At 44.0% G+C, this 15,130-nt stretch overlaps 1 protein-coding gene across 4 annotated transcripts in view; it reads right to left on the reverse strand.

The window, feature by feature from the left end:
- Positions 1 to 15,130, reverse strand: part of LOC120959490 (cGMP-dependent protein kinase, isozyme 2 forms cD4/T1/T3A/T3B) — a 129,178-nt gene that overhangs the window by 101,412 nt on the left and 12,636 nt on the right. For all 4 annotated transcript variants that reach the window (XM_040382927.2, XM_040382929.2, XM_040382928.2 and 1 more), the window contains one exon: positions 4,658 to 5,568. In XM_040382927.2, coding sequence (XP_040238861.2) covers positions 4,658 to 5,520 — 863 coding nt within the window. In that variant the 5' untranslated portion in view covers positions 5,521 to 5,568. The remainder of the gene's footprint in view (positions 1 to 4,657; positions 5,569 to 15,130) is intronic.

The raw sequence follows: 15,130 nt of genomic DNA on the forward strand, positions 1-15,130 counted from the left end.
TTTCTCGTTGCTAATGGATATCGTAAAGGATTGGTTCCCTTAAGCTAAAAGCAAGTGTTGAAGATATACGATACGATGTTCGGGGGCATTCCAGTTCACAAAACATGCCTCGGAACTGTAATTTACGGAAAGAGACGCAAGACAACTTGTTGATAAACGACCCAACAAGATGATGATGACATCTTTTTTTCTCCTGCCAACAAAATATTCAAAAAATGATGTGAACATAACGATTTACACACGAAAAAATCTCCATCCGTCACGGTCACTGCCCGCGTGTGGATCGAAATTCCACACGAGCCACACACTTCACACAACGCACTCGCATGAACTCGATTAATGTGCATTGTGCAACTCAGAACCGGTGGCGACTGCTGCTTCCTGCAACGACCCAAACTCCGCACACCTTTCACAACATTCAACGACCACGTGCGAATGAACGCTTCCGATGAGGATTTATTTACACAACAGCACCACTCTTCTAGTGGGTTGGTGGGCTGGGGTTAGTTTCCCCTCCCCAAGAGGTTGTAACACTTCGTCGTAACTCGAGTATCGTTTTTTGTAAGTGCTTTCCGACCCGTTCCAGTTGGAAGAAGTGGAGCAGTAGATATTGAAGAATTCGACCAGCGTCAGTTTTTGATCATGTGCCACACGGGGAGTGTATGTGGTCTGTTTATCGGGAGTAAATTTTCAGCACAAACATTCGCGTGAAAATTTGCCACCACGCATCTTGAAAGCAATCGTAAGTGGTGACGTAAACGAAAAAATAAAACATTCTATTTGGAAGAATAACCGCACAAGAGTGGAGGTGATGGGTGATACTGAATCAGATACATTATTGTGAGTTAATGGATGATAGTTTGAGTTTCATGAATCTCCAAAGATTCTTGATTCTTTAAAGAATCGAGACTCTCCAAAGATTCATGAATGTTTGAGGATTCATGTATATCTGATCTCTCAAGACTCTTTGAATCTTTGAAGATCAACGTGAAATGCATGAGTCTTTAGATATTTAAGATCTATAGAGAATAGGGATTCATAATAAAAGCAATCAAGATTCATGAATCTCTTTAGTTTCATAAACCCACAGAGATTCACGATTTGAATGAGATACATCTACTGAGAATCAATAATATTCTGAGATTATTCTATATCTTGAACATCATAAATCTCTAACGATTTATCAATCTCCAGAGATCCATGAACCTTCAGAATCTCATAAATCATTAGAAACTCTTGAATAGTCCGGGATTCATGGATCTTTAGAGATCATTATATTTTTCTAAGATACATGAATCTTTGGAGATTCGATTCGATATTCGAATCACTCATCGCTGTAGGTTCGAAAGGTTCATGAAACACAACTCTACACAAGAGTATAGTGAAGTATTGCTAAGCTTCTCGAGAAATTCCCCATTACTAATATCATAGTTTTGAAGCGAAAACATTACTTTTTTATCGCCTCCAAACTGCAAACCAACTTCTCACCATCTAGAGCACATAACTACGGAATGCTCGCCCCGCCGGAGCAGGTGAAATAAACGAAATTTTATCACCTACAGTGCCTTCAAATAACCTAAATTTTATCACCTTCCAATTCCCTCCAACTTGCGCGCTCGAGACGCTCACTCCTCCTTCTCGGTGCGCGAACCACGGGTGCTAATTCGTGTTAATTTGCTGGACGGCGGATAAAATGTAGTTGCCGACATTCACATTCTGCACAGTTGAAGCAGTGGACGGTAGACATTTTTCCGACATCTGCACGACATGGATTTTACACGATCTGACTCGATCCGTGAGTGTGTGTGTGTGTGTACACGAGTCAACGTGTAACAACTCACGGACAGAGCAGCGTACACTTGTGACATCGACACACACGCCATAGGCGCCGTTGAACGATTTCGTTTCTTTTTTCTTCTCTCGATCAAATGTAATCGGTTTTCCATTTGGTTCAACAAATAGCAACAAAAAAAACCCACCCGCTTTACACACTGTCGGGGTCGGGATTTATATTTCCTATGATTAAATGCCACCATTGCCCCGATCGAGCACAGTAGAGTTCGAGGGTGTGTGCTCCATTGCTCATAAGCGCACATTTTAACACATCACTCAGGCTCAGACCGTTTGATCTGGTTTGAGCGTGTCTGGTACACAGGCCGGCGAGCATAAAATCATCACCAACCACCGACCACCAACCAACAACCAGAGCAGGAGAGGGGTTTGCATTCAGTGCTGACGGTCAACATGGGACATTATTTATGCCCATATAAATGCGTGTGTGTGTGCCTGCGGCTCGCACTCTTTACACAAACGACGCAAAAAAACACCCCATCAAATGCACGGTGCGCGAGAGACACTGGAATTGTGCAATCGATGCAATTGTGCCATTTTGTGTGCCACTCTCGAAATGCACCGCCTTGCCTCCAATACGTGATCGTGGCTGGTTTTGTTTTACTGCAATCGCGTCTCGCAAGAGGGTGGAGCTCTATTGGGGCGTGATTTCAGCGGGTGCCTATCGTTTCGGGGCTCCTATGCCTTGCGGTGGGCATTAAGAATCCAAAAGGGTATCAGAGCACACCATCAAGCTTCGCAGGGGTGAATGTGAACCGTTTAGAATGGAGTAGCGAGCAAACGAGTTCCAGCACACACTTGCAGCTAAAGGCTTGGGATAGCCAAAGCAATCTTTAAAAAAGCTCACCCATCGGCGACCCAGACGGTTGCAAAATTAAATACGTACAAAGGAATGATAATGATAAAAACGGCCCATTACGAGCACACTTGAGATAAGTCACAATTAACTAGAGGGAGAGCCGATGTAAGAGACCACCCTTAAGGTAAGGGTTAAAAAAATGCCACTTAATGAAAGGTAGACGTTGCAAGGTCTATTGTGGTAGACGTTGCAAGGTCTTTGGAATTGGCATGGGATTGGTAATTAGACAGACTTAAGAAATACAGAGAATATTCAATATTTAAATCGTACATTTCGATGATTTCTTGAGTACGAGGGCATAGATTTAAAATAATGGTAAGGATTTCTTGAAGAAAGAAGGCACCAAAGTACGAACAAAAATGAAAGAAACTAGTTATGGGAATTACCGCACAGCACCGTGAATTGAATCAAAATGAACAAGCTTATTCTTTTCGGATTTTGAATTCTATTCTAGAACTATTCTACAAAAAAATGTAGCCACCCACTGTCTGAATATCAAGAATTGAAAGAGAAGAATTCGTTTGAATGAGTTAGAATGGCCATTGAAATCATCAAATAACCCATTAAGTGTCAGGAAAAACTAATATGAAGGAGTTACTACTAGTCTGTGTGGAGAACTCAATAAGACTTCAAGATTGAACTCTTTTGAGAATTATTTAATTCATGCAATATTTTATTCACTGTACGCTAGTTATTAGTATGAATGGAGACTTTTCGCATTACTTATGAAGAGTCGGTTCTATAAAGAGTAATTAAACTGAAGATTGATTCATAGTATAAATATTTGGCATGAAGAATTAATGAATCATCAAGATTCTACTCTCTGAAGTGTTACTTAATTCATGAATTATTGAAGTTATTGTTAATGAATTACTCATCGCCCCAAATACTCAATTCAAACTCAAGCTCAAAATTTAACTCTTTGGTTCCTGACTCAATGTGCACATCGCTAGTTGAAAGATATCACATACATTAATATAACTCACATGTAATAGGAAACTGCCACACAAGCTTAGATTATTCTGATTACGACTCTATTCGTCGATTCAAATTAACTCCAAAGTGATTTTTTTATATAACACAAAAACATGATCTTAACCTCGAAACCGACAACTCGAAGGGAAACATTTAGTATACCTGATAGACGTTGAAAAAATATTTATTCTGCTCTCCTATTTTTTATCTTTGAACCTAGATTTTATGCAAACATGTAAAATCAACCACGACTTCAATGGTACAAAAAAAACTAGTACATCCCCATTTCCACAAAAATCCATGCTTCGCGCGACCACTGAATTCAGCACGTTTCATTTCCCATCGGTCGAACATCGGAAGCGATCGCATCATCAGCAACTGCATTACGCAGCACCCCATGGCCACTTGCACACCACCAAAAGCAGATCCATCGCTGCGCGCGCGATGCATCTTGCGATCGACCGCGTGTGCTCTAATTGATCGAAAAGCAAGATAGCTCACGGTAGTACACACAGGCGATCCTTGTACCACGATACGGACGCGGGCTGAATCAGTTACACTTGAATGCGAGACGACATCACCCCCCGTCTACTAAGACAGTGGGGTCTAACAATTGAGTCGTTTGTACGCGACTGACGTGTTTCTAGCGAGGTTGTGACGGCGACAGAGTGGGACACTGAGACTGAGGGTAGGACGCAAAAAACGAGAACGAGGTCAGAACAAGTTGCGCTACCTGTGCTGCTAAGGTGGCTACTGGATACTGAGAAGTTACTGATTTGGATCGGTACGGATTGTGATTGATTTTTCAACGCAAGCAGGCTGGACGAAGGCAAATATGAGAACTACTACAGGTTTGTTGACGTCCCATCAAGCTTGATTTGATGCACTTGAGTAAGTATTCTGGACCAAGAGTTTATACACAGCAACATTTCCTTCCACAAGGTTTTCCACTAAAAAGCCCCAAAGACTTACCTTTCTTCCTTATCATACTTCGGGAACGTGACGTGCATCAGCTCCAGCACCGAACTTTCGCTCTGCGGCTCCGCCGATATACCCTGGGCACGCTGTCGCTGGACACCGCCGTGCGTGCCGAGCTTGCGGCCACCGGGCGAAACTCCCGTCGCCCCACCGCTCGTCCGGAACACGCTCTGGAACTTGTCCAGGTGGCTGCGCAACTCAGCCACCTCGTCGTGCTTCTGGCGCAGCATATCCTCCAGCTCCCGGATGCGGATGTCCTTCGCCTGCACGACCTTGAGCAGCTCCTGGACTTGCGGGGACAGCCCGAGCGCCTCCCCATCGCCGATGAACAGGTTCTGCAGGATGCCCTGGACCTGCTGGTCGCCCTGCAGCTGGGCCAGCTGCTTGTAGCTGTTGACCGTGCCCGCGTCCAGATTGTTGTTCACCGTGTCGGACGCGTCCGACGGTACCGGGGCCGTCGCTGACGCGCTCTGGTCGCTCATCTTGCCGTCGCGATCGTTGCGGTCGCGCGGTACACTCGCGGACTGTTCGCACCTACTGCTGCTGCTGCTGCTACGCGCCACCGAACGATCTGAACTCGCGAAACCGTGCGCGCTGACTGATGCGTCGGTCGCTGCAGCTGTCGCGGACGCGGCAGTCTTCTTCGCGGCCGGAACCGAGGAGGGCAGCAGCACGTCGCCGAACCGGGGCGCGGCCGAGACGGGTACGGCGGCGGGGGACGCGAAGTTCGTGTACTTCAGCAGCCGGCCGAGCTGCTGGGCGTCGAGTGCGGTTGCGCCGCACAGGACCGTCTGCGTCTCCTGCTCGACGGCCGGGCGCCGTGACGCGAAGCACAGCCCGTCAAAACACACGCGCATCCACACGATTTTTGCTGCTTGCGGCCGGTGGTGTCATAAAAATAAAATCTATCCACCAGAGAGGGGTGGCGAGAGGGATAAAAGGAGAGAAAACAAAAACAAAGATAGGTTAGTGAGTGAAAGCAGAGTTTTTTCAGGGGATATGGGTGAGTGTGTGCATCTGAGTGACTTTGCAAGGTTGTTGATCGGTAGGAGTAGAACACTGGTGGTGCTACAAATGAGTCGAGAATGCTCAGTGTGTTATGCTCATGATAGCTGCTACTGCAGGCTATCAAACAAATGGAAGTTTTGTTTGAAGTGTGATCGTCTATTTATAAGCGCATTTGAGGATTTTTTTGTTTCAGTTACTCTGTTTGGTTCTGGTGTCTAGATTTTTGTACTTGATGTGGCAGTCAGATTAACCCAGCAAAACTGTATAACCAGCCAAATAAGAGTAAATTCCTGTCTGATGTCAGAAGGACAGCGCTGCTTGGTTCTTTAAGTCGAACAAACCTACTGAATTCGTTGTTAGAAGATGAATAACCAAAGTTTTTCCAACATCTTCAGAAAAATAATCCAATATAGCTATTATTGTAATATTTCGTGTTCATTAGTATCCAGATTGTCTTGAAATAAAAAAAAAAGTTAGTTTCAATCTTTGAGGACATTGAGATATCGTGAAAATCTCAAGAAATAACCCATCGATGAAATTCTACTGCTAGTTCCACAATCCATAAAGTGATATATCATAATAGTGAACTGAATTTGAAAAATAAGAGTATTTTCAGCATCTACTGCTAGTACATCCATCCATTAAGAGATAATTCTTCAGCATTAGAGTATTTTCCACTAAAAATACAGTAATGATATTACATAATTTGCACCACTTTTAGGTCCTGGCTGGAATATATTATTATTTTATTATCAAAATGTCCCTTGTTTGTTTTTTATCAAAATAGATTCATTACTCAAGATGTCGTTTGTTATATATCTACAAATAATCAAAAATATTGAAGTTTATCAATATTTGGTCAAGGCTTGGTTGCATCTCCTTAGAATTTTGATGTTGCAGGGGTGTAAATAGATAGGACAAGCACTAACAATTTAAAATATGGCAAACAATTGCAGTTCAGATTAATTTTAGTCTGTAATAGGAGACGTTTTAATGTCCAATAGTTGAATGTACCTCAATAGGTACCAAATACATAAGAATCTATTTTTACCCAAAAAAGTTATTGAAAACCAATTTACACAACTTTCTCATAATTTTGAAATGCAAATTCTTTCAACTTTCACAAATTTTGCAGCTTAATGATTAACAAAACATTGGCTTTAGTGCAAAAAACATACTGCGGTTTCAGCCATTCGTATCTGCAATCGTAAAATAGCTCAGACATGCACCTAAAAGTATTTCTAGCATTGTAAAATAGTAGTTAAATAAAATAACTACAACTGCTCAAATCGCAAGATGGATCAATAAAATTAACTAGAAAACACATCTTAACTGGCCGAAAAGTAACAGAAAAGAGACGAATAAACCTCAAATGCAACGAGTCTTTGCGAGCAAGGCAAATAACAACAAACAAAATGAGGATTTATTTACATATTCTGCTACATCAGGTCTCGTGATATCGTCGTCAAGTCCTACGACCTAACAACATGCCCGTCAAGGGTACAATCCAGAGTCTCCATCATACAGGACTATTCTGCTGTTGTCAAATCAATGAAGTCCGTACGAAGTCTTCTTCTGAATTTCATTGATTCTTTCTCTACGAATTTCCCTACGATTCCCTACGAAGCTTCTTAGGTACATCAGATATGTAACGTCGAAAGACGTCTGATGTTAACCAGATAACTTCGCACTAAGAATTTATAACATCGTACTACTCCTGCAGAAAAGCCAATACATCTAACCATCCTTGTAACGGAATAGAGAACTTCAATTAGATTAGCCTTTCAAAGTTAATCCCTCGCAGCATCATTGGCATGTACTTTACACCTCCGAGAATCTGAATCTTACCCAGACAAGTCATAATATTCATACGCTGATAAAATTTAATCTCCCAGCGCCGATAAATTGTACACATCCTTTTACGATAAGATACGAAGAAACAGCATGTCCAACGCGCTTCGCTAAGTGATAAACTGCTGTCGATTTCAATCACCTGTTTTTTTAAATTTCGTTACCCTTTGCTGCAACAGCCCGCGAGCAACAACACTGGTAGCCGATACCCACGCGGCACACGAGCACGAAACCGATCACTTCCGGCGCCACCGGTTTTAGCACCATCAGCAGCAGCAGCGACTCGCCTGCTCCAAAGCGGAAATGTATTTCACCACCTAATTAAACTTCAGACCCCCTCTCTTCGATTATGCTCTCCGGGCTGACGCGGTGACTACTGCGGTGGACGCGCGAGTCTATAATGCCTAACGACGTTACGCGAACGCTTGATCGAGAGTGTCGGGTGCTCGCAGGTTGTTTGTTGTCCTTCTTTGCCCGTTTCAACGAAATACAGGGAAGGAAATCGACACAAAATGATACTGCTGCCCGAGAGGGATGATTTAAGGGTCCCGCATTAGATGCCGCGACATTCCGACAGCATCCGACGACGACATCGATCGCTGTCGATCCCCGGCGAGGTGTACCCATGTAATAAAAACACAACGCGGTAGAAGCGGGTTTTCTATGCTACAGGTTGCCGTTTGCACAGCAGAAGGGACGCAAAAAATGTGGCAGATTAATTTCTACACCAGTGCGTTCTTTCTCTCCGACGCCAACAATCCACGCGGCCACGTTTGCAAACACGTTTCGCGCATAAATTTTCAATTGATTACAATTATTAAATAATTGAAAAAGAGAAACCGTGTGCAACCCTTTTACTCTTCCTCGCCTCTTTCGACCGGGTCAGTTCGAGCGTTGCCGGCAAAGGAAACTGGCACACAGCTGGCACACTGTAATGGTGGCGCGGTAACAGTGTGGCAACCATGCGACAAACAGTGCGAGGACATGCCGAAAGGGCAATCGTGTGGGGAGGGAAGGCAACATGAAAATGGGCAACCGGCATTGACGCATAGCGCATAGATATTAATTCTTTTGGAGCACCACCACCAACCTCCTCCACCACCCTAACCTCTCGCACCTTCTTATCTATTTATTCGCTTCCGAGCATGCGCTTGCACATGCGAACCGAGCAGCCTCGCCTGGTTCCGTTTTCGTTTTGTTTCTTTGTGTTGTTGCACTGCGTTTACACATCACGCAATGCATCCCTCCGCTGCCACCGTCACAAACAGTAGGGGGGGGGAGGCAATGTTGCTGTTAGGGTCGCCCCAAATGCGTTGCATTGAAAAGCTGCATTAAATTAATTACAATCATTAGAAGGCTGTCGATAAAGCACAACCACCACACGACCGATACACACACACTTGAACGCAGCAGTGTGCACCATACGGAGCGTTTTTTTTTTCATTGTTTTATTCCCCCCGTCGCGATGTTTTACATTTTAAAATGTATTTTCCAATGAGTTGGCCGCTGCATGATGCACACACACATGCAGCGGCCACGCTCGTGGTGAGAGCGCTCAGCTGGAGCCGGGGACCGATCGTGCAAGCGGTGGTACACATGATTTATAGCGTTCCGCCACCATCGTCGTGCGAACCGGTCTCGGTCACCACCACACGCTTCTTCTTCTTCTTCTTCTTGCGGGCTACTATCACACCAAACCGGCAGGCTCTGTTTGAGTGATGTTTTCCGTTTGGATGGCGGACGAAAAGCCAAACCACGATAGGACACACCGGGTGCCCAGCCTACCCACCACCACCACCACCCCGCTGCTTGTTTGGTTGTTTAATGAAGCCATAAGGCGAGCCCGGCGTGTGCTAAAGTGAGCGATCGAGGTAAGTGCATCGAACAGTTTTATAAGCTCATTAGATCAAGTAAAATGGATGAAGAAATTATTCAATGCAACATAGCATAGCGCAACGCGCTGCGGAGCTTTGAGTTGCGTTTAATGAATTTAAATGGATTCAAATAAATGTGTATGAAAATAAATATTATCGTCAGAAGTGGATTCTGTAATATCTGAATTTGAATCATTTGTATTAAAGCCATGCAACTACTTCTATTATGTCAGGAATCAAAACTGAAATAAATATAAGTCATTTTAATGAAACGCAAAGCCGTACATTGACCGATAATCTGTACCTATCCAATCTTGCCGACACTTGTAAGATAAGATAGAAAATATATTCTTCGAAGTAGTGTTAAAATACCATCTTGTAACTGTAATAGGATTTGTTTGTTGACAAGGTTGAAACGTCTGATTTGGAAATGAACTTTCATTGGAATGAAATTATTATGCAAAAAACAACTCAACATTTTACTAATTATTTGTCAATGATCGTGTGGCCATGTTATTTGTGCTGATTAGTGATGTGCTGTATGGAGCGCACCCACGGCTCCGATCCGACTCTGACTATTGTTAGTTCGATTCCGACTCCGGCAAAATGGAACCACACGATCCGCCCGGAGTCGGAGTCGTTCGGAGTCGTCCGGAGTCGACCGGAGTCGTCCGGAGACGACGACTCCGAACGACTCCGGACGACTCCGAATGACTCCGAACGATTCCGACTCCGAACGACTCCGGACGACTCCGAACGACTCCGAACGACTCCGAACGACTCCGGACGACTCCGACTCCGGGCGACTCCAGACGACTCCGAACGACTCCGACGACTCCGAATGACTCTGGACGACTCCGACTCCGGGCGACTCCGGACGACTCCGGACGACTCCGGACGACTCCGGACGATTCCGAACGACTCCGGATATTGCAGCGCGGACCTACCTTCCGGAGTCGATTCCGAATTTATCGAAGTCGGATCGGAGTCGATTCCGGATTTTTGCCAACTTTACCCATCACTAGTGCTGATCATAAACAACTATTTGTGGATGTAATCAAAAATATTACAATTTATAATGCTTCCACGGGTAAAAAATTGGCTTTATCATAACATTACGACAATAGCTCGTTCTTTTCTGCTTATCATCTTCAATTGACCGATATCTATTATAGTTTGAATACGTCCCGACAATTTATGTATTATTCAGGCTAATTGATAGGCAATTGATTTCCCCCGAACATTAAGTTGTTTTGTATTCAAATCTTTGTTTCTGTTTTCATCATTTTTTAAACTATTTTTTGCAACAATTGTTTTGCTTGAAATTATCTAATATTGGGGCCCTTCACGATTCTAGCCAGCTTTTTGTATGGAGTTTGACAGATGGAGACTGAAATCATGTAAACACTCGATACAAAACCACACACAAAACTAGCCTGCAATTTTCAGTCTAGATTATTCTAGCCTCAAAGCTAGAATTAGATTCGAGTATCTGCTCGAAAAGTGGCAAAACAAGGTGGTATTTACATTTATCCCAAGGTACATTAAAGAATCCAAGTGTATGTAGTCCACGTGGTCTCATAGCATGTTTTTATAAACAAATTTGAATATCACTTTTTGGCAGGATGGGTGAAAACTTGCGTTCAAACAAGCTTTCTGGAGGCTTGACGAATACACAAAACACTCTTACAATCTTCATTCAGAAGCAGAAGCGATAAAAATCAGCCTTCTAAATTCATACACCTTGGGATAAGCTCACCTGTATATTATACTCACTTAGATAGCTGCTCGAAAACTACTATACAATGCAAACAGCTGACAGGCTGAAGTTTCAGGCTACGAACTTAAAACGGAAAACGGGCCTCAATGACGGTGAATGTCGTTAAAAGGGCTTATTTTAGCATCGAATGACATGAATCTTGAAATACCGATCGTTTGGTACCTTAAACATGATATGATTGAGCGTTTTTATAAGTACTTATAAGCAAAAATCAATACTATTCTGGGTCAACTTTTATCTCCATAGATCTTCTTCTTTTGCACAACAACCATTGTCCGTCAAGGCCTGTCTTTAAAAATATTAGTTTGCTTAACTTTCAGTGACTTTTTGATTACCCATACAAGGACAGTCAATCCTACGTATTAGGGCACAGTCAATTTGTAACTTTAACCCATGATTAAGTTGTACGAGTGGTTAATATCCCTACAGATGAGGTCCTTAGAATCTTAAACCCTAGCAAAAACCACGTACCTCATACGCATTTTGCACAATTTCTCAAATAATGCAGCCATATCGTTGGCTATATCAATTGCTACAAATCATTGAACAAACCACGAGTTCTAAAATGAGAACGGATACCAGGCTGAAATGCATTTCGATTCTATTCATCTGTCATACCTAAAGCGCTTAGAGAATGGTGGTAAAAAATCAAATGAAATGCACGTTCATTAGTGCCCTGACATGACGAGTGGAAGATCACGACCAACTCGGCCCCCAAACCGCACACACGCACAAGCGCTTCGTTTTTATTCTCACCCAGAGCTCAGTACTTGAAGCGAGCAGTGGTGAGCTTATCGCTACCGGAACCTGCCCACCGCAAACACCGACCACCACCATCACACCTTCGAGCCGATGTTTTCTTGCTGCACTGGCTGTGGTAATGAAACGCAAACCGACACTAATGGTATACACATGCTTCGCCTCGTCGCTGCCAATCAGGGTTGCTTCCCTGCGGTACCCCTGCTGCCTCCCCTTTCAATGATACTACACCACACGCGATGCTACCATGTTAACCGATTCCATGATTTATGTTCTAGCGATGTCGAACAGACAGGCGCGGTGGTGGAAGGGCCGCGTGCAACAAACACACGTCGAAGCGATAGGATACCCGATATGGTTGATTCGTGGATGCGCCCCGACACATGTTAATGCGTGCGGCTACATTGTCCACGCATCAACTAAACAGGTGCGCAGAGGAAACCTAATCTACGGGCAAACGTGCAAGTAAGGGAGAGAGCTGTTTTTTGGCGAGAACACCATTTTATATCAGCCGGTGTTGACATGTTGTGCGTGTCTCGGCAGTTTGTCAGACACATCATTACATCACACGGGCTGAGATTTGTTTAAACTTTTCCGATCTGTTGATGTATGCAGATATTATGCATGAATTCTATTGAAAAAGGAATTCAAAAAGCTACTCTTTTGCAGCAGAACTTCCCGTCTGTTATTCCTATTTCAACAACCTAAGGTTCTAAGATCACCTCTGAAATGTCATTATGATATGAGAGGCAACGCATTACACTCTAGAAATTATTGCGCACTAAAGACATGAGTGTAGTGCGCTACCTAAACAAACTTCTGACACTGTTGACGCATCCCAGTCGCGATCACGCTGTGCGGGCTCGCACACGTATAGCAATTAGCGTCCGTTTAATGCAAATGCGCTCTGTTCAGAGGTACTGTTTACAATCAAAACCAGGATTTCCAATGTCCATAAATCGGTGAGATTTATGCCGAAACGTCAAGCAGCAGCAAGCAGTGGCACCAGCAAGGGTTTAGGAAGGTTTTGAAGCATACTATTACCATCACCATAGTGGAATGGTTTATTCTGTTAGCGATACATTATTCAACAAGTGATCTGGAGGACACGCAAAATTGAACAATATTCAAACAAGTCAAAAACAAGCAAAAGACACATTCTAACTTGATTCGTCACTTTGTGTAAACCTGTCCGCTCTAACACCAAACAGCACCTTAACCTCCCTCCTTCGCTTCGGAAAGCAAACAACTCCAAAACAAAACTAGGTCACCGATACGGTAAGACCTCTCCGGAGTTCGTTTACTTTGCTGGTCGTGTTATCAGGCGCTCGTACGAAAAGCAAAAACCTTGCGAATTTCACCCATCACGAACAACCGTCACGCACCCTCGTACCGTATATTTTTTTGGGTGCCAGAACAGAGCAAACAGGCACACCCGAAGACGACGACAATCCAATAAATGGGAACACTTCCCCGATATAGGTCCATGCTGGACCCATAAACAAAGACCTCGCCCCGACCCGGAGAATCTTACTAATATATATCGTCGCTTCCCCCCCCCCTTTTCAGTGTGTCCTTGTGCGTAAAGTCCCGTGAACCAAACCCTTCGGGGTCCAATTCCCTCCATCGGTGTCGTACTTCAGCGCCTAACATTTTAATAGCAGGCAATTCCGCAAATTGGTTCAATGAAGTGTACCCAATGACGTGGCCAGCGCTCGAGTGCCGTTGAGTGAGAGGTTATTACTCATAAATTAGGACATTGACGCCGCCCAGTATGTGGCGTACTATTGAATGTTTTGTTTTGTTGGGAGCACAATTTGGCTGGTGGACGGTTTTGATGATGTTAGGGGGTTGCTGGGAAGATTATTTTGTTTCCCATGATGCGCGCCTATCGGTTAACAACACACAAAGCGGGGAAAATCGAGGGCATATCGAGATCACTTTTGGTTGAGTCAGTCAGGGTTTCCTGAGGTGGAGATTTCCGAATTCGTTTCTTTGTATTTGGTTGAAGTTCTGAAATTCTGAAGTTTGCTTCTCCACACTGCTGATACACTTAATCATCTCCTAATGTTTCAGAATTTCGGAACAAGGAACAAGCCTGTAGATAACTCAAGTGTTACGTACATCCGTTTGCATCATCTTTCCGACCAAATCTCAAAAACCCCTCAACCAAAAGATCATCCAGAAGAAGAACATTAAGCACCATGTTTGCATACCATAAATCATCCACCCTGCTTATCTATCTCATACCATACAAACACAGCGAGCTGTGTCGACCTCGGACTGGGAATTCTCATCATGTAGTAACCACCCAACCAGCGGCACCAGACATCGACCATCCGCAGGCGGAAAACACTATTTTCAAGGCTTCTCGCCTAGAACTACCCGTGCCTATGTTGAAGGGTTTGATCGGTAGTGAAAAATGTGCTATTTTTAGCCCGCACTGTGCTTGTGCTTGTTGATGATACGGCTGCTCAATTGATAACCTGCTAATAGGCAGCCTGCTCTCGTAACTGCGGAACAGTTTTCCAACATCGCCTACAGGGGCGGCACAGCACACCATTTGATCAGTGGGACAACTAGAAGCACGTGATAGCACGCTTTGTAGCCGCTGATGCTTTCGGGCATCCATATTGCCATCTCTAAGCCTTTATTCCTATTGATTTGAGATCTTCTTTTTGTTGCCTTTTCGCGATACCTTGCTATACACTCAGGCCCGAGGACAAGCAAACACACTTTGATCGAGGGTTTTTTTCCGTCATGGCGAAAAGGTGGCAACTTCGTTTATTTGCCACCTTGCCACGACCTTGCTTTATAAGGGAACGCGCGCTCCTGTTTGTCCAAACGTTTGGCACCGTTCCAATCCGGTTCCCCTGGGCAGCGTGCGGTAGGAACACTGCACTGGCAAAGGTTTGCACCCTTTTGAAGTCGTCATATCACAAACTTTCCCCACCCAATCTTCCCCATTCTATTGCCAATTTGGGCCTACGATGGGGGATGATCATCATCATTTCATTTCATTTCATTTCACGTATATTAGTCAACCATTTAGATGTAACCATCAACACTTGATATCCCCACAAACCAATAAAACTGGACAGCGATCTTCAATAGAATCAATGCACCAAACGACACTGTTGGAGGGCGCCCACTTTAAGCAAATGTGGGCCACTGTACACATTCAATTGATTTCAT

Source organism: Anopheles coluzzii, chromosome 3 (genome assembly GCF_943734685.1).
Source record: "Anopheles coluzzii chromosome 3, AcolN3, whole genome shotgun sequence".
Taxonomy (NCBI): domain Eukaryota; kingdom Metazoa; phylum Arthropoda; class Insecta; order Diptera; family Culicidae; genus Anopheles; species Anopheles coluzzii.